The following is a 19,920-nucleotide window of genomic DNA, read 5'->3' as shown; positions in this document are numbered from 1 at the left end:
ATATTTGGAATAAAAGCTCCACATAATGCAAGAGATAACATGAAGGCCAATTTGCCCAAGTCTTGCTAAAGCAAAATTTTATAGTAAAAATTGATTTCTGGGTTAGCAAATGAAATATCATCTTTATAACCTTGTAAATGTTTCTACTTCCTAAATATTCTTTAGTCAGCAGTCAGGACGTTAAATGCAGAATAAATTCATTTGATTGAAATCTTTCTCTTTTGGACAGTGGAACTTACATTGGATATTTAATGTGGACTAACTGAGTCTCCTCTGCATAACTGGGCTTTGAGTTATTTGACACAGAATATCCCATGGCTTATGGCATAGGGATGAATCAGAGGCAGAAAGTTTGAGGCACTCATGGGAAAGGGTGGCAGCAACGTGAACTGCAAGTATTTCTAGAGCATCTGAGATCCATTTGCTGGTAGCAATTTTGTTTAGACTTTAAGGAGTTGCCTGGATCTGCGGACCAGCACAACCCCATTTAAAGCAAAAACAAGAAAACAAGACAACTGATTTCTTGTGTTCCTTTAGTATGAGAGCAATCTCTGATTGAAAAGGCAGGATTTCTGTGACTACTTACCGCCTTGGAGATTGACAAGTTGTTTATTATTACAACTCTTACACACATATGTTCCAATCATGCATGCATACACATTATGTGTAAATTTTCTGATAAAATACAGGCAAAGTTCATTTTATTGTATTTTACTTTATTGCATTTCACAGACACTCCATGTTGTGTGTGTGTGTGTGTGTGTGTGTGTGTGTGTGACGAATTGGAGGTTTGTGGCAACTCTATGTCAAGCAAGTCTTTCGGCACTGTTTTTCCAAAAGTATGGGCTCATTTTGTGTCTCTGTGTGACATTTTGGTAATTCTTGCTCTATTTAAAACATTTTCATTATTATTGTATCTGTTATGGTGATCTGTGATCGGTGATCTTTAATGTCACTATTGTAATTGTTTTGGGGAGCCATAATCCCTGCCTATATAAGATGGCAAACTTAATTGATAAGTGTTATGTGTGTGCTAACTGCTCCATTAGCTGATTCCCCTGCTCCTGATTCCCCATCTCTCTCCCACTCCTCATTTCTCCCAGTTTCCTGAGACATAACAGTATTGAAATTAGGCCAGTTGATAACCCTACAATGGCCTCCAAGTGTCCAAGTGAAGGGAAACTCACATGTCTCTTACTTTTTAAAAAATATTTATTTATTTCGACAGGTTATGTGGGAACAGGTAGTGTTTGGTTACATGGATACGTTTTTTAGTGGTGATTTCTGAGATTTTGGTGCACTTGTCACCTGAGCAGTGTACACTGTACCCAATGAGCTGTCTTTTATCCCTCACCCCCTCCCACTCTTCCCCTCCGAGTCCCCAAAGTCCATTATATCATTCTTGTGCCCTTGTGCCCTTGTGCCCTCATAGCTTAGCTCCCACTTATAAGTGAGAACATATGTTTTGTTTTCCATTCCTGAGTTACTTCACGTGGAATAATGGCCTCCAGCTCCATCTAGGTTGCTGCAAATGCCATTATTTCATTCTTTTTATGACTGAGTAGTATTCCATGGTGTATATATGTATACCACATTTTCTTTATCCACTTGTTGATTGATGGGCATTTGGGCTGGTTCCATATTTTTGCAATTGTGAATTGTGCTGCTAAGAACATGTGTGTACAAGTGTCTTTCTCATGTAAAGACTTCTTTGCCTCTTGGTAGATACTCAGGAGTGCTATCTACCAAGAGGAAAATATTTACTTTTAGTTTTTTAAGGAATCTCCACACTGTTTTCCATAATGGTTGTACTAGTTTCCATTCCCTCCAGCAGTGTAAAAGTGTTCTGTTTTCACCACATCTACACCAACATCTAGTATTTTTTGATTTTTTGATTATGGCCATTCTTGCAGGAGTAAGGTGGTATCACATTGTGGTTTTGATTTACATTTCCCTGATTATTAGTGAGGTTGAGCATTTTTTCATATGTTTGTTGACCATTTGTATATCTTTTTTTGAGAATTGTCTATTCATATCCCTAGCCTACTTTTTGATGGTATTATTTGTCTTTTTCTTGCTGATTTGTTTGAGTTCCTTGTAGATTGTAGATATTAGTCCTTTGTCAGATACATAGTTTGTGAAGATTCTCTCCCACTCTATGAGTTATCTGTTTACTCTGCTGATTATTTCTTTTGCTATGCAGAAGCTTTTTAGTTTATTTAATTCCCATCTATTTATCTTTGTTTTTGTTGCATTCACTCTTGGGTTCTTGGTCATGAAGTCTTTGCCTCAGCCAATGTCTAGAAGTGTTTTTCCAATGTTAACTTTTAGAATGTATATGGTTTCAGGTCTTATATTTGAGTCTTAGATCCATCTTGAGTTGATTTTTGTATAAGGTGAGAGATCAGGATCCAGTTTCATTCTTCTACATGTGGTTTGCCAATATTCCAGCACTATTTGTTGAATATGGTATCCTTTCTCCACTTTATGTTTTTGTTTGCTTTGTCAAAGATCAGTTCACTGTAAGTATTTGGCTTTCTTTCTCTATTCTGTTCCATTGGTCTATCTGACTATTTTTATACCAGTACCATGCTGTTTTGGTGACTATAGTCTTATAGTATAGTTTGAAGTCAGGTAATGTTATGCCTCCAAATTTGTTTTTTTTGCTTAGTCTTGCTTTGGGTATGCAGGCCCTCTTTTAGTTCCATATGAATTTTAGGATTTTTTTTTCTAGTTCTGTGAAGAATGGTGATGGTGTTTTGATAGTGATTACATAGAATTTATAAATTGCTTTTGGCAGTATGGTTATTTTCACAATATTGATTCTACCCATCCATGAGCATGGAATGTGTTTCCATTTGTTTGTGTCATCTGTGATTTCTTTCAGCATTGTTTTGTAGTTTTCCTTGTAGATATCTTTCACCTCTTTGGTTAGGTATATTCCTAAGTATTTTATTTTATTTTTTGCAGCTATTGTAAAAGGGGTTGAACTTGGTTGTTGTTGGTGTATAGCAGTGCTATTGATTTGTGTACATTGATTTTGTATCCTGAAACTTTACTGAATTCATTTATCGATCTAGGAGCTTTTTGGATGAGCCTTCAGGGTTTTCTAGGTATACAGTCATATCATCAGCGAACAGTGACAATTTGACTTCCTCTTTACAGATTTGGAAGCCCTTTATTTCTTTTGCTTGTCTGATTGCCTTGGCTAAGATTTCCAGTACTATGTTGAACAGAAGTGGTGAAAGTGGGCATCCTTGTCTTGTTCTAGTTCTCAGGGGGAATGCTTTTCCTTATTCAGTATAATGTTGGCTGTGGGTTTGTCATAGATGGCTTTTATTACCTTAAGGTATGTCCCTTCTATGCCGATTTTGCTGAGGGTTTTGATCATAAAGAGATGCTGGATTTTGTTAAATGTTTTTCTGCATCTATTGAGATCATGGGATTTTTGTTTTTGTTTATATCGTGTATCACATTTATTGACTTGTACATGTGAAACCCACTTGATCGTGGCGGATTATGTTTTTGATATGCTGTTGGATTCAGTTAGCTAGTATTTTATTGAGGATTTTTGCATCTATGTTCATCAGGGATATTGGTCTGTAGTTTTCTTTTTTTTTGTTATGTCCTTTTCTGGTTTTGGTGTTAGGGTGATACTGGCTTCATAGCATGATTTAGGGGGGATTCTTTCCTCCTTATCTTTTGGAATATTTTCAATAGATTTGGTACCATTTCTTCTTTGAATGTCTGATAGAATTAAGCTGTGAATCCATCTGGTCCTGGACATTTTTTTTTTGTTATTGTTGGCAATTTTTTAAATTACCATTTCAGTCAGATTGCTTGTTGTTGGTTTGTTCAGAGTTTCTGTTTCTTCCTGGTTTAACCTAGGAGGATTGTATATTTCCAGGAACTTATCCATCTCCTCTAGGTTTTCTAGTTTGTTCATGTAAAGGTGTTCATAGTATCCTTGAATAATCTTTTGTATTTCTGTGATGTCGGTTGTAGTATCTCTCATTTTGTTTCTAGCTGAGCTTATTTGGATCTTCTCTCTTCTTTTGCTGGTTAATCTTGCTAATGATCTATCAGTTTTGTTTATCTTTTCAAGGAACCAGGTTTTTGTTTCATTTATCTTTTGTATTTTTTGTTGTTGTTTCAATTTCATTTAGTTCTGTTCTGATCTTTGTTATTTCTTTTCTTCTGCTGAATTTGGGTTTGGCTTGTTTTTGTTTCTCTAGTTCCTTGAGGTGTGACCTAAGATTGTCTGTTTGTCCTCTTTCAGACTTTTTGATGTAGGCATTTAATGCTATGAACTTTCCTCTTAGCATCACTTTGCTATATCCCAGAGATTTTAAAAGGTTGTGTCACTATTATTCAGTTCAAGGAACTTTTAAGTTTCCATCTTGATTTCATTGTTGATCTAACAATTATTCAGGAGCAGATTATTTAATTTCTATGTAATTTGCTTGTTTTGGGGGGTTCCTTTTGCAGTCAATTTCCAATTTTATTCCACCATGGTCCTAGAGAGTACTTGCTATAATTTTGATTTTCTTAAATTTGTTGAGACTTGTTTTGTGGCCTGTCATATGGTCTGTCTTGGAGAATGTTTCCTGTGCTAATGAATAGAATGTATATTCTGCCGTTGTTGGGTAGAATATTCTGTAAATATCTGCTAAGTCTATTTGTTCTAGGGTATAGTTTAAGTCCATTGTTTCTTTATTGACTTTCTGTCTTGATGACTTGTCTAGTGCTGTTAGTGGAGTATTGCAGTCTCTCACTATTATTATGTTGCCGTCTATGTTATTTCTTAGGTCTAGTAGTAATTGTTTTATAAATTTGGGAGCTCCAGTGTTAGGTGAATATATATTTAGGATTGTGATATTTTCCTGCTGGACTAATTCTTTTATCATGGTATAATGTCCCTCTTTGTCTTTTTTAACTGCTGTTGCTTTAAAGTTTGTTTTGTCTGATAAAGGATAGCTGCTCCTGCCCACTTTTTTTATCCATTTGCATGAAATATCTTCTTCTACCCCTTTACTTTATGAGTCCTTATATCTTATGTGAGTTTTTTGAAGACAGCGGATATTTTGTTGGTGAATTCTTATTCATTCTGCCATTCTGTGCCTTTTAAGTGGAACATTTAGACCATCTACATTCAAAATTTGTTTTGAGAGATAAGGTACTATTTGATTCATTTTGCTAGTTTTTTTGCCTGAATTTTTTTTTTTCATTGTGTTATTGTTTTATAGGCCCTGTGGGACTTATGCTTTATGGAGGTTTTATTTTGGTGTATTCTGAGGTTTTCTTTCAAGATTAAGAACTTTTAGCTTTTTTTTTTTTTTGGTAGGGCTGGCTTGGTAGTGGTGAATTCTCTCAGCATTTTTGTTGCCTATGATCTGAAATTGGATTTTTGTGTGTGTCTGAAAAGGACTTTATCTTTCCTTTATTTATCAAGCTTAGTTTTGCTGGATACAAGATTTCTTGGCTGATAATTATTTTCTTTAAGGAGGCTAAAGATAGGACCCCATTCCTTTCTAGCTGTAGGATTTTGGCTGAGAAATCTACTTTTAATCTTATAGGTTTTTCTTTATAGATTACCTAATGCCTTTGCCTCACAGCTGTTAAGATTCTTTCCTTCATTTTGACTTTAGATAACCTGATGACTGTGTGTCTAGGTGATGATATTTTTGTGATGAATTTTCTAGGTGTTCTTTGAGCTTCTTGTATTTGGATGTCTAGATCTCTAGCAAAGGCAGGGAAATTTTCCTCAATTATTCCCTCAAAGAGGTTTTCCAAACTGTGAGATTTCTCTTCTTCCCGGGGAACACCAATTATTCTTAGGTTTGTTCATTTAACATAATCCCAAACTTCTTCCAGGCTCTGTTCATTTTTTAAATTCTTTTTTCTTTGTCTTTGTCAGATTGGTTTAATTCAAAAGCCTTGTCTTCAAGCTCTGAAGTTCTTTCTTCTACTTGTTTGATTCTTTTGTTGAAACTTTCCAGTGTATTTTGCATTTCTCCAGAAGTATCTTTTATTTTTAGAAGTTGTGATTGTTTTGTACTGATGCTGTCTATTTCTCTGGATTTTTTTTTCATCCATAGTCTGCATTACTTTTGAATTTCTTTAAATTGTTTTTCACCTTTCTCTGGTGCATCCTTGAGTAGCTTAATTATCAAACTTCTGAATGCTTTTTCTGGCAAGTCAGGGATTTCTTCTTGGTTTGGATCCTTTCTTGGTGAGATATTATGATCTTCTGAGGGTGTTAAAGAACCTTGCTTTTTCATATTGCCAGAATTGTTTTTCTGGTTCCTTTTCATTTGGGTAGACTATGTCAGAGGGAAGATCTGGGATTCAAAGGCTGCAGTTCAGATTCTTCTGTCCCACAGGGTGGTCTTCTAATGTGGTGCCCTCCGACTTCCTCTAGGCATGGGACTTCCTGATTGCTGGACTGTAGTGATTGTTGTTGCTCGTCTGGGTCTAGCCACCCAGCAGGGCTACCAGGCTCCAGCCTAGTACTCAGAAATGTCTGCAAAGAGTCCTGTTATGTGGTCTGTCTTCAGGCCTCTCAGCCATGGACATGTGTTCTGGTGGAGGTAGCAGAGGAGTGAAGGAGACTCTGTGAGGGTCGTTGGTTGTAGTTTTGTTTAGTGTGCTGTTTTTCTCGACTGCTGGTTGTGCTAATGGTTGGTTGTCCTCCAACCAGGAGGTGGCACTTTTAAGAGATCATCAGCTGATACAAGCTTGCCCTAAGGTCACCTGGATACATATTTGGGTTTCTCAGGCAATGGGCAGGGCCATAGGGCTCCCAAGGGATTATGTCTTTTGTCTTCAGCTACCAGGGTGGGTAAAAAAAGACCATCAGTTGGATGCAGGGTTAGGTGTGTCTAAGCTCAGACTCTCCTTGAGCAGGGCTTGCTGTGGCTGCCGTGGGGGCTAGGACTGTGGTTCTCAGTCCAGTGGAGTTATGTTCCCAGTGGGATTATGGCTGCCTCTGCTGCATCATACAGGTCACCAGGGAAGTGGGGAAAGCTGGCAGTGACAGGCCTCACCTAGTTCCCACTCAGCCAGCAAGGCCAGTCTCATGGAGTTTATCCAGGCAGCTCCTGAGCAGAGCTGAGATCTTGCCCCAGGCTACAAGCCTCCCCACTGAGAAAGCAAGCAGGACTTTCAGGCTCCATCCCTCCCCACCTGCCATGGCCTCTGTGCTCACATCTGCACTTCCTGTTAGCTCCCGTCACTGCCCCCATACATGTTTATGCTTGGTTGTAATTATTACAAAGTTCATCTCAAAGTTTCCTTCTCCCTGTATTCCTTCCCCAATTCCACTGGTAGCCTCCCCAAAGACCCCCGTGAGACAAAGTCAGAAGTGGTTTCCCTGGGTACTGGGAGTACCCACAGGTCTCTTCCTGCTGCCGCTTCTACCTCTATATTTTGCTCAGCTTTCTAAATTTGTTTCAGCTCTTGGTAAGGTCAAATCCTTCTCTCATTTTATTAGTCTGTTGTCATACTGCTATAAATAAATACCTGACACAGAGTAATTATAAAGGAAAGAGGTTTAATTGACTCGCAGTTTCACAGGCTTAACAGGAAGCCTGTCTAGGTGGCCTCATGAAACTTACAATCATGGCAGAAGGCAAAGAGGAAGCAGGCACCTTCTTCACAAGGTGGCAGGAGACAGAAGGGTGAACAGTGAAGGGAGAAGAGCCTCTTATAAAACCATCAGATCTCATAAGAACTCTCTATCATGAGAACAGCATGGGGAAACTGCCCCCATGATCCAATTACCTCCCACCAGCTCTCTCCCAAGAAATGTGGGTATTATGAGGATTATGATTCAAGATGATATTGGGGTGGGAACACAGCCAAACCATATCATTCTGCTCCTGGCCGCTCCCAAATCTCATGTCCTCACATTTCAAAACACAATCGTGCCTTTCCAACAGTCCCCCAGAGTCTTAACTCTTTCCAGCCTTAACCCAAAAGTCCAAGTCCAAAGTCTCATCTGAGACAAGGGAAGTCCCTTCTGCCTAGGAGTCTGTAAAATCAAGAGCAAGTTAGTTACTTCAAAGATACAATGGGGGTACAGGCATTGGATAAATGCTCCCATTCCAAAAGGGAGAAATCGGCCAAAACAAAGGAGCTACAGGCTCCATGCAAGTCGAAATCCAACAGGGCACTCATTAAATCTTAAAGCTCCAATATAATCTCCTTTGATTCTATGTCTCAGATCCAGGTCACACTGATGCAAGAGGTAGCCTCCTATGGTCTTGGGTGCCTCTACTCTTGTGGCTTTGCAGGGTACAACACCCCTCCCACCTGATTTCACAGGCTGGCATTGAGCGTCTTCAGCCTTTCCAGGCACACAGTGCAAGCTGTCAGTGGATCTATCATTATGGGGTCTGGAGGACGGTGGCCCTCTTTTCACAGCTTTGCTAGATGGTGGTCCAGTGGGAATTTTGTGTGGGGGCTCCAACTCCACATTTCTCTTCCACACTGCCTTCAGGGCTCCACCCCTGCAGCATACTTCTGCCTAGGCATCCAGGTGTTTCCCTACATCCTCTGAAATCTAGGCAGAAGTTCCCAAACCTCAGTTCTTGACTTCTGTGCACCTGCAGGCCCAACACCATGTGGAAACTTCCAAGTCTTGGAGCTTACACCCTTTGAAGCAATAGCCTGAGCTGTATGTTGGCCCCTTTTAATCATGGCTAGGATGTAGGGTGCCAAGTCCCAAGGCTGCACAGAGCAGTAGCAGGGCCCTGGGCCTGGCCCACGAAACCATTTTTTCTACCTAGGCCTCTCCGTCTGTGATGGGAGGGGCTGCCATGAAGGTCACTGACTTGTTCTGTAGACATTTACCCCATTGTCTTGGTGACTAACATTCAGCTTCTTTTAACTCATGCAAATTTCTGTAGCCAGCTTGAATTTCTCCCCAGAAAATGGGTTTTTCTTTTCTTTCTTTTTTTATTTTGAGATGGAGTTTCGCTCTTGTTGCCAAGGCTGGAGTGCAATGGCATGATCTCAGCTCACTATAACCTCCGCCTCCTGAGTTCAAGCAATTCTTCTGCCTCAACCTCCCAAGTAGCTGAGATTACAGGCATGTGCCGCCATGCCCGGCAAATTTTGTACTTTTAGTAGAGACGGGGTTTCACCATGTTGGTCAGGCTGGTCTCAAACTCCTGACCTCAGGTAATCCACCCGCCTTGCCATGCCAAAGTGCTGAGATTACAGGCATGATCCACCATGCCCAGCTGGATTTTTCTTTTTTTATCGCATCACCAGGCTGCAAATTTTCCAAAACTTTTATGCTGTGCTTCCCTTTTAAACATAAGTTCCAATTTCAGATCATCTCTCTCAAGTTCAAAGTTTCACAGATCTCTAGGGCAGGGGCACCACCAGTCTCTTTGCTAAAGCATAGCAAGAGTGACCTTTGCTAAAGCATAGCAAGAGTGACCTTTGCTCCAGTTCCCAAAAAGTTCCTCATCTCCATATGAGACCACCTCAGCCTGGACTTCATTGTTCACATCACTATGAGCATTTTGGTCAAAACCATTCAACAAGTCTCTAGGACGCTTCAAACTTTCCCACATCTTCCTATCTTCTTCTGAGTCCTCCAAACTGTTCCAACCTCCGTCTGTTACCTAGTTCCAAAGTCAATTCCACATTTTCAAGTGTCTTTATAGCAGTACCCAACTCTCTGCAGTACCAATCTACTCTATCAGTCTGTTTTCACACTGCTATAAAGAAATACCTGAGACTGGGTAATTATAGAGGAAAGAGTTTTAATTGACTCACAGTTTTTCAGGCTTAGCAGGAAGCATGGCTAGGAGGCTTCATGAAACTTACAATCATGGCAGAAGGTGAAGAGGAAGCAGTCACCTTCTTCATAAAATGGCAGGAGAGAGAAGAGTAAGCAGCGAAGTGGGAAGAGCTCTTTAAAAAGTCATCAGATCCTGTGAGAACTCACTCACTATCACAAAAACAGCATGGAGTATCCGCCCCCATAGTCCAATCACCTCCCACCAGGTTTCTCCCTAGTCACGGGGGTAATATGGGGATTACAATTCAAGATGAGATTTGGGTGGGGACACAGCTAAACCATATCACCTGTGATCTAGATTTTCAGGTTCCCCAGTGAGGATGTATGTTTGAGGGTGGATCTTACCCCCTCACACTTTGGCCACTCACAGTTTTTCAGCCGTCTCACAGAGCTTGGAACAGCAGTCTGCTTCCTTCAAAGGGTCTGTGAATTCTTTCGGTTTTCCTGGTGTGTTCCTGCAGTAGTTCTTGTAGCACAAGTTCACGATGCGAGTCTCCACATGCTGTTCCATTGTCCAAGTGGGGGCTGCAAGTTAGTCCTGCCTCCTAGCTGCCATTTTACTCTGGCATCTCCACATGTCTCTCACTTTCAATCAAAAACTACAAATGATTAAGCTTAGTGAGGAAAATGTGTTAAAAGACAAGACAGGCTGAAAGCTGGGCCTCTTGTACCCAAGCGTTAGCCATTTTGTGAATGCAAAAGAAAAGTTCTTGAAGAAAATTGAAAGTGCTACTTCAGTGAACACACAAATGATAGGAAAGCAAAATAGTCTTAACTTATTGCTGATAGAGAGAAAGTTTGAGTTGTCTGGATAAATGATCAAACCAGCTATAACATTCCCTTAAGCCAAAGCCCAATCCAGAGCAAGGCCTTAACTCTCTTCAATTTTGTGAAGGCTGAGAGAGGTGAGGAAACTGCAGAAGAAAAGTTTGGAGCTAGCAGAGTTTGGTATATGAGGATTAAGGCAAGAATCCATCTCCATAACATAAAAGTGCAAGGTGAAGCAGCAAGTGCTGGTGGAGAAGCTGCAGCAAGGGATCTAGAAGCTAAGATAATTGATGAAAGTGGCTACACTAAACAGATTTCTTTTTGTTTCTGGAGATGGAGTATCACTCTGTCACCCAGGTTGGAGTGCAGTGGTGCAATCTCGGCTCACTACAACCTCTACCTCCTGGATTCAAGTGATTCTCCTGCCTCAGCTTCCCAAGTAGCTGGGAATACAGGCACATGCTACCACACCCAGCTAATTTTTGTATTTTTAGTAGAGATGGGTTTCACCATGTTGGTCAGGCTGGTCTCAAACTCCTGGCCTCAGGTGATTTGCCTGCCTTGGCCTTCCAAAGTGCTGGGATTACAGGCATAAGCCACTGTGCCCAGCCTAAACAACAGATTTTCAATATAAGCAAAACAGTCTTATATTGGGAGAAGATGCCATCTGGGACTTTAATAGCTGGAGAGGAGTAAATGCTTGCCTTCAAAGCGTCAAGAACAGACCTAGTCTCTTGTTAGGGGCTAATGCAGCTAATGACTTTAAGTTGAAGCCAGGGCTCATTTTTCGTCCCCTACGGCCCTTAAGAATTATGTTAAATCTACTCTGCCTGCACTGTATAAATGGAATAAAAATGTCTGGATGACAGCACATGTTTTTACAGCATGGTTTACTGAATGTTTTAAGCTCACTGTTGAGACCTACTGTTCAGGAAAAAAGATTCCTTTCAAAATATTACTGCTCATTGACAATGCACCTGGTCACCCAAGAACTCTAACGAGATGTTTAAGTAGATTCATGTTGTTTTCATGCCTGCTACACAACATCTATTCTGTAGCTCATTGTTCTATGTATAATTTTGACTTTCAAGTCTTATTACTTAAGAAACATACTTTGTAAGCCTATAACTGCCATAAATAGTGATTCCTTTGATAAGTCTGGGCAAACTAAATTGAAAACCTTCTAGAAAGGATTCACCACTCTAAATGCCATTAAGAACATTTGCGATTTTTTGAGGAGGTCAACAGATTATTATTAGCAGGAGTTTAGAAGAAGAAGATTCCAATCCTGATGGATGACTTTGAGGTATTCAAGACTTCAGTGGAGAAAGTCACTGTAGATGTGTTAGAAATAACAAGAGAACTAGAATTAGAAGTGGAGCCTGTGGGAGGCCAAGGTGGGCAGATCACGAGGTGAGGAGATCGAGACCAGCCTGGCTAATACGGTGAAACCCCGACTCTACTAAAAATACAAAAAAATTAGCCGGGCGCGGTGGTGGGCGCCTGTAGTCCCAGCTACTCAGGAGGCTGAGGCAGGAGAATGGTGTGAACCTGGGAGGTGGAGCTTGCAGTGAGCTGAGATCACACCACTGCACTCCAGCCTGGGTGACAGAGTGAGACTCCATCTAAAAAAAAAAAAAAAAAAAAAGAAGTGGAGCCTGAAGATGTGGCTTAATTGCTGCAATCTTGCAATCTCAAATCTCATGATCAAACTTGAATAGATGAGGAATTACTTATATGAATAAGCAAAGCAAGTGGGTTCTTGAGGTGTACAAAACCTTAGTTGATAAAGCAACAGGAAGGATTGAGAGCATTTATTCCAATTTTGCCAGAAGTTCTACTGTAGGTAAAATGCTATTAAACAGAATCACATGCTGCAGAGAAATCTTTTGTGAAAGGAAGAGTCAATCAATGGAGCAAACTTAATTTTTGTCCCATTTAAGAAATTGCCGGCCAGGTGCGGTGGCTTATGCCTGTAATCCTAGCGCTTTGGGAGGCCAAGGCGGGTGGATCACTTGAGGTCAGGAGTTCGACACCAGCCTGACCAACATGGTAAAACCCCATCTCTACTAAAAAAATACAAAATTAGCCGGGCCTGGTGGTGCATGCCTGTAATCCCAGCTACGTGGGAGGCTGAGGCAGGAGAATTGCTTGAATCCCGGGGGACGAGGTTTCAGTGAGCCGAGGTCACACCATTGCACTCCAGCCTGGGCAACAAGAGCGAAACTCTATCTCAAAACAAAACAAAACAGAAGCAAATTGCCACAGTCACCTAACCTTCAGCAACCACCACCCTGATCAGTCAGCAGCTATCCACACTGAAACAAGACCCTCCGCCAGCAAAATGACTACAATTTGCCAAAGGTTCAAATGATCATTAGCTTTTTATAGCATTAAATATTTTTAAACTAAGGTATATACTTTTTTAAGATATAATACTATCGCACACTTAAATAGGCTACAGTATAGCATAATTGTAACTTTTATATTCACTGGGAGACCAAAAAATCCATGTGCCTCTCTTTATTGTGATAGTCATTTTATTGCAGTGATCTGAAACCACATTCATAATAGTTCTAAGGTATGCCTATAAATAAAACATTGCTTATGAGAAAAAAATAACAAATAGTAATATTCCATAGACTCTTTTTGCTGAAATAACTTTAGCTGTGTGGTCCAAGTGTCCTGCTTTTACAGATGTGAATCACGGAGTTGTCTCCATTCTCCTGGGGCTGTGCAGCCAGATATTTTGAAGCCGAGAGGTGACCATGCTTCCAATCCAGTCTCTAGCAATATTTCCATGTACCATAGACAAATTAATTCTAGAGTGTAACTGCTGCATGAAATATATGTAGATCAGAAAGGGACCTCTGGAATACACCTGGATCATTCTTCATTTACATCAATATTGGACCACAGTTAAATTAGTTAAGCCACATAAAGTGCTATCTAAATTTATTTTATAATTTTCCTTTGGAGTAACACCATTGAAAAGAGGCCTTGAAAAACAATGTTCCTTTGCATTGTTTTCTCCCTATCTACCTGGATAAAATATTTGCCAGCCTGGAAAAAGCTGACCAAAAATAGGGCTCTGATAATGCAGGGTCTTTTAATTAGATTTTTAAAGGACTGAAAATTAACGTGTCTTATGAATACTCTGAGAGGCAGCTTCTTCTTTTTGTTCCCTCACCTCACGCCACCCTCAGATGAAGGGGAGTTGAAGCTTAGTTCTGTGTCCTTACCTGCTCAGCACCACCTGCTCCTCACAGTTACACTTTCCTTTCTAGTCAGTGCTGTCAGTGATGTGTATCAGTTGGGGATTATTATTATTCTTTTCTTGGTGATGTTATTTTTCATATTTATTTCTATTCTGTAGAACATTTAAAAACATATATTGGTTTTCATGCTATTTTATGCTGTTTCAAAAGAGGGAATTGCTACCATTACCTTTTAAATGTCTTGTGTACAGTTTCATCTTGCTGTCTGCCATGGTACCTAAAACAAAGCAGATTCTGAATGAACGAAGAAAGTTGATATCTTGATATCTTGTTTGTGAGTATGTCTGGTCACCTCCTAATTGAGTACCTTGTTTCTGGTGCTGCTATATTGTAACTACCCTACAAATGTTCCTAAAGTAAAGAAAAATAGAAAAATAAACTGATTTTTAGGAGCTTTCTGTATCAATAGGACCTGAAATAATACACAGAAATAAATGCTTTGATTCTGAGCTGCCTTGTTATTAATGATACACAAATTAGATCCCAACTTTTTTGTTGTTGTTGTTGGGGAGACCGTCTCGCTCTGTCACCCAGGCTGGAGTGCAATGGTGCGATCTCGGCTCACTGCAACCTCTGCCTCCCGGGTTCAAGCCATTCTCCTGCCTCAGCCTCCTGAATAGCTGGGATTGCAGGTGCCTGCCACCACGCCTGGCTAATTTTTGTATTTTTAGTACAAATGAGGTTTCACCATGTTGGCCAGGCTGGTCTTGAACTCCTGATGTCAAGTGATCTGCCCGCCTCGGCCTCCCAACGTTCTGGGATTACAGGTATGAGCCACTATGCCTGGCCCCAACTTTTTTTTTTTTTGAAATGGAGTCTCACTCTGTCACCCAGGCTGGAGTGCAGTGGGACGATCTTGGCACCCTGCAACCTTTGCCTCCCAGGTTCAAGCGATTCGCCTGCCTCAGCCTCCCGAGTAGCCGGGATTACAGGGCTCACCACCTCGCTAATTTTTGTATTTTTAGTAGAGACAGGGTTTTACCATGTTGCCCAGGCTGGCCTAGAACTCCTGACCTCAGGTGATCCACCAACTTCCCTTGGACTACCAAAGTGCTGGGGTTACAGGTGTGAGCCACCGTGCCTGGCTGGCCCCAACTTTTTAATCTTACAAATTCCCTTCTGTAAGTTGAAGAAAATATTTGCCTAAATCCCAATTGTTTAGATTCTTAATATAGATTATGCTTTCATTACATAAATGGTTTATCCAGCTTTGAAACTGTCAGGTCAAGAGCTTTGGGTATCAAGGAAGGTGTGGGAAAACTGGGAAAGACATTTCTCCGAACATCCGACTAAGCTGGTAGCCCTGTGGAGGTAGGAAGTGGGTAAGGGGGGATCCAGAATTCTGAAAGAGGTAATAGTGGTGTGGAGAGCAGGAATACTAAAAGTCACTGAAACTTGAGTTTAGAGATCAGCCTGGGATGATATTTATAAATGTATTGTTATTTTGGCTGTCAGGCATGTGAACATCCTTCCATGTTTAAGGAAGTTTCCATCCCTATGTTTTAAGGGATTCCCTTAGAGGAGCTCAGAGTTTGCTTTTGCAGCCTTTCTTAGGGCTAGGATGTGGGCACCCCATCTAGAAGCCACCAATCAAGTGAACGTGTCCCAGACATTGAAGCAGAAACTACAGTAGGAAAGTGGGACCAAGTTGAACCCATCCTGGGGGTGGAGGGAGTGGGGTAGACATGCTGGCAGCTTCCTTTAGAGCCCATGGCAGCACTTCTGGCAGTAGTCCTGATGTCCATTGTGTGGATGATGGAGTGAAAGCCACTGTCTCTGTGCTTAGTTGTGTTGGAAATGGTATCTTCAGTGAATTTGTTCTGCCCTGTGATTTTGGTTGGTGCTTATGTTAGGTGTCTATTGCTGCATAGCAAATTACCCCAACATTTGGCAGCTTAAAACGTTGAATATTCCCACCGTCCCTGTAGGTCAGGAACCTGGATGTGGCTTAGCTGGGTCCTCTGCTCAGGGTCTCTCTTGAGGCTGTAATTAAGGTGTCCTCTGGGGCTGCAGTCATCTCACGGCTGGACTGAGGGAAGCTCTGCTTCTGAGATTACTTTAGTGGCTGTTGTTGGCACATTTCAGTTCCTTTCAGGCTGTTGACTACTGAGGCCTCTCTCACTTCCCTGCCATGTGGGTCTCTCCATAGCACAGCTCACAACACGTGTGTGTGTGTGTGTGTGTGTGTGTGTGTGTGAGAGAGAGAGAGAGACAAAGAGAGAGACAGAGAGAGAGAGAGATAAAGAGAGAGAGAGAGAGCTCCCGGAAAGGAGAGAGAAGTTTGGGGAAGCAAGCAAGAAGGTATAATGTTTCTATAACCTGATCTCAGAAGTGACCTTCCATCACTTTTGCTGTACTCAGTTCATTAGAAGTGGGGCACTAGGTCCAGGTCACTCTCAAAGGGAGGGGATTGCAGAAGGGTGTGAATACTGAGACAGGAGACGTTTGTACTATTATTTTTTTTTTTTTTTTTTTTTTTTTTTTTTTTTGAGACTGAGTCTGGCTCTGTCGCCCAGGCTGGAGTGCAGTGGCCGGATCTCAGCTCACTGCAAGCTCCACCTCCCGGGTTTACGCCATTCTCCTGCCTCAGCCTCCCGAGTAGCTGGGACCACAGGCGCCCGCCACTTCGCCCGGCTAGTTTTTTGTATTTTTTAGTAGAGACGGGGTTTCACCGTGTTAGCCAGGATGGTCTCGATCTCCTGACCTCGTGATCCGCCCGTCTCGGCCTCCCAAAGTGCTGGGATTACAGGCTTGAGCCACCGCGCCCGGCCCCGTTTGTACTATTATTTACAGGCTGCCTACTGCAGTGGCCTTGCCCTCTTAGCCTCAAAGCCTGGTTCTGCCCCACCTCCCACCCTCTGATTCTGGAAGCAATTCAGTATTTTGGTAATAAATATTCCTTTCTGCTTGTAGTAAGAAGCCTTACTAATACAGATGGCTGCCCTTGAAGCTTTTCTCAGACCCCTGGGCCTTACCCCCTGCTATCCTTTTTAGTTTACATTTACTGTTTTTGAATGTAATTTGAGAAATGCAGGAAAGGAAAATGTAAATTTCACTTGTAGCGCTGTTACAAAGAGATAATTACCCTTAACAATTGACCATATTTATTTTTAGACTTTTCTGCTGTTTTTTTAATCCCTGAGATAATATTGTATATATAATTCTGTAACTTAATTGTCTTAATATCTTGTAAGAATGTTCCCTGTCAAAAAGCCCCTCCTTTTTAAAGTGTGTTGTTGAGTAAGTCAGGAGTGGCCTGGTCCTGGGGGAGGTGCTCAAGCTGGGCCGGAGTCCCGCTGCATTGTCTGTGAAAGAGGGGCTTGCTAAATGCAAAGTGAGGCATAATTGTTAAGGAGGCATGTAACCTGCTTAGGTGAATAAGCTGCTCTGAGGGACATTAGCATGCTTGTTGTTGTCATAGTTCCTTTGTTCTGCTATAACAAAACCACCTTAGACTGGGCAACTCGTAAACAACAGAATTCATTGCTCTTGGATCTAGATGCTGGGAAGTCCAAGATTAAGGTGATGGCAGATTTGGCATCTGGTGAGGGCCTGTTTCTCATGGATAGTACCTACTTTTTGTGCTCACATGACAGAAGGGGCAAGGGAGCTTGTTGGAGCCCTCATGACTTAATCACTTCCCAAATGCCTCTTAATACTATCATATGGGTGGGGTATTAGGTTCTAATACATGGATTTTGGGGGACACCAACATTCACACCACAGCAGTTGTACATAATGGGATGGAGTGGTAGTTGCTGTGATGGGTCATCTATTCTATTTTTTAATTTTTAATAAAAGTAGAGATGGGGTCTTACTATGTTGCCCAAACTGTTCTCAAACTCCTAGCTTCAAGCAGTCCTCCTGCCTTGGCCTCCCAGAGTGTTGGGATTACAGGGATGAGCCATCATGCCCAGCCAAGTCATCTTGTTTTTTGGTGGAGGGGGTTTCTCACTTTGTCACCCAGGCTGGAGTGCAGTAGTACAAACATGACTCACTGCAGCCTCAACCTCCTGGGCTCAAGTCATCCTCCTGCCTCAACCTCCTGTGTAGCTGGAATCATAGGCACCTGCTACCATGCCAAGCAAATTTTTTGATTTTTTGTAGAGACAGAGTCTCATTTTGTTGCCCAAGCTGGTCTTGAAATCCTAGGGTCAAGTGATTCTCCCATCTCAGCCTCCCAAAGTGCTGGGATTACAGGTGTGAACCACTGCGCCTGCCTCCAGGTTCCAAGTCATCTATTCTTGAATAGAAGCCTGGTTTGATTTTTTAAACTATAGTAACTCTAATTAATTCTACTTAATTGAAACTAAGATGACTTCCCTTTTTTGAAAATCTCTACTCCCCCTTATTTTGCCCCTAATTCAAACTGTCTGTTTTCTAGTCAGTCTGAAGTAATGATTAGCTAATGATACAACATTTTATTTTCAGTTTTTACTTTTCTTTTCTTTCTTTTTTTTTTTTTTTTGGAGATGGAGTCTCGCTCTGTCGCCCAGGCTGGAGTGCAGTGGCCGGATCTCAGCTCACTGCAAGCTCCGCCTCCCGGGTCTACGCCGTTCTCCTGCCTCAGCCTCCCAAGTAGCTGGGACTACAGGCGCCCGCCACCTCGCCCGGCTAGTTTTTTGTATTTTTTAGTAGAGACGGGGTTTCACTGTGTTAGCCAGGATGGTCTCGATCTCCTGACCTCGTGATCTGCCCGTCTCGGCCTCCCAAAGTGCTGGGATTACAGGCTTGAGCCACCGCGCCCGGCCAGTTTTTACTTTTCAAAAATGATTTTTAATTGTAGTAAACTACATGTGACCTAAAATCTATCTAACATCTTAATACACTTAATTTTAAGTGTATACAATAAACCCTTTTTAAAGTGTGTTCAATAGTATTAAATACATTCCCACTGTGTGCAGCCAGTCTCCAAAACTCTTCATCTTGTAAAACTGAAACTCTATACCCATTCAGCAACAACTCCCGATACCCTCCTACCTTCAGCCCTTGGCCATCACCATTCTACTTTCTGCCTCTATGAATCTGATGTAAATGGAATCATACAATACACTTCCTTTTATGTCTAGCTTATTTCAATCAGCATAATACCTTCAAGGTTCATTCATTTTGTAATATGTACCAGAATTTCCTTCTTCTTAAAGGCTAAGATTCCATTGAATGTACATACACATTTTGTTCATCCTTTCATCCGTCAGTGGATGCTTGGGTTACTTCCACCTTTTGGCTATTGTGAATTTATTCTCATTTTTAAACGGGATGTTTTGTTCCATTTCAGGGTAAGAAGTTGCCTTATCATCTTGGGGATGATGCAGAGGAAGGGGAAGTTTCCGATGAGGACAGTGCAGATGAAATTGAAGACGAGTGCAAATTCAAGCTCCATTATGTAAGTTGCAGGCATGACCATATTTTTTATCCTTGATATGCTGTATTACAATGGAGTTCCAAGTTGCTACTGTGTTGGAGGCCTCACAATTACGGTGGCTGTGGTGTAGAAAGGATATTCATTGAAAATTACTTTGTTTGCTGGCACACAGACACTCAAATGTTTGTTGAATGAATGATTCAAGGATTCTTGTGTCTGAGTGTTGAAAGGAATTTTAGTGATTAATTCATTCAACCCTCTCTCCAGGAATCAATTTCCTATTACAGATTCAAAAATCAAATTGTGGTTGAAAAAGTTACTGTCTTTGGTAATAAAAGCTGGCTTTACTTTAGCGTTGCCTTCCCTACCTCATGCTAGCAGCCCCACCATGCTCCCTGTCAAGGCTGGCTGGAGGAACCCCACCTGCATGTGGGCCTGCTTCTCTGGGATGCCCATCCCCTCTTTAAGAAAATGTACCTTGAACCAGAGGGATTTCCAAGCCCTTCCAGACATCGACCTCTTGGCTAAATCTTTAATTTGCCAAGTCTTCAATAAAGTGGCATAGAATAGTATGTTACTTGCTTGGTGCGTCAGCCCCCTTTTCTAGATGAAGGAGCCTCCTTTGTAGAAAAGCATCATTGAGGCCGGGTGCAGTGGCTCACTCCTGTAATTCCAGCACTTTGGGAGGCCGAGGC

At 41.5% G+C, this 19,920-nt stretch overlaps 1 protein-coding gene across 1 annotated transcript in view; it reads left to right on the top strand.

Annotated features, from left to right (window-relative positions):
- PLCH1 (phospholipase C eta 1) overlaps positions 1-19,920 on the top strand; it is a 253,598-nt gene that overhangs the window by 195,923 nt on the left and 37,755 nt on the right. The window contains exon 11 of the mRNA XM_077991608.1: positions 19,139-19,246. Coding sequence (XP_077847734.1) covers positions 19,139-19,246 — 108 coding nt within the window. The remainder of the gene's footprint in view (positions 1-19,138; positions 19,247-19,920) is intronic.

The sequence above is a fragment of the Macaca mulatta genome, chromosome 2 (genome assembly GCF_049350105.2).
Source record: "Macaca mulatta isolate MMU2019108-1 chromosome 2, T2T-MMU8v2.0, whole genome shotgun sequence".
In the NCBI taxonomy this organism is placed as follows: Eukaryota; Metazoa; Chordata; class Mammalia; order Primates; family Cercopithecidae; genus Macaca; species Macaca mulatta.
The sequence above is the reverse complement of the archived record's forward strand: the minus strand, read 5'-3'. Positions and strand labels throughout refer to the sequence as shown.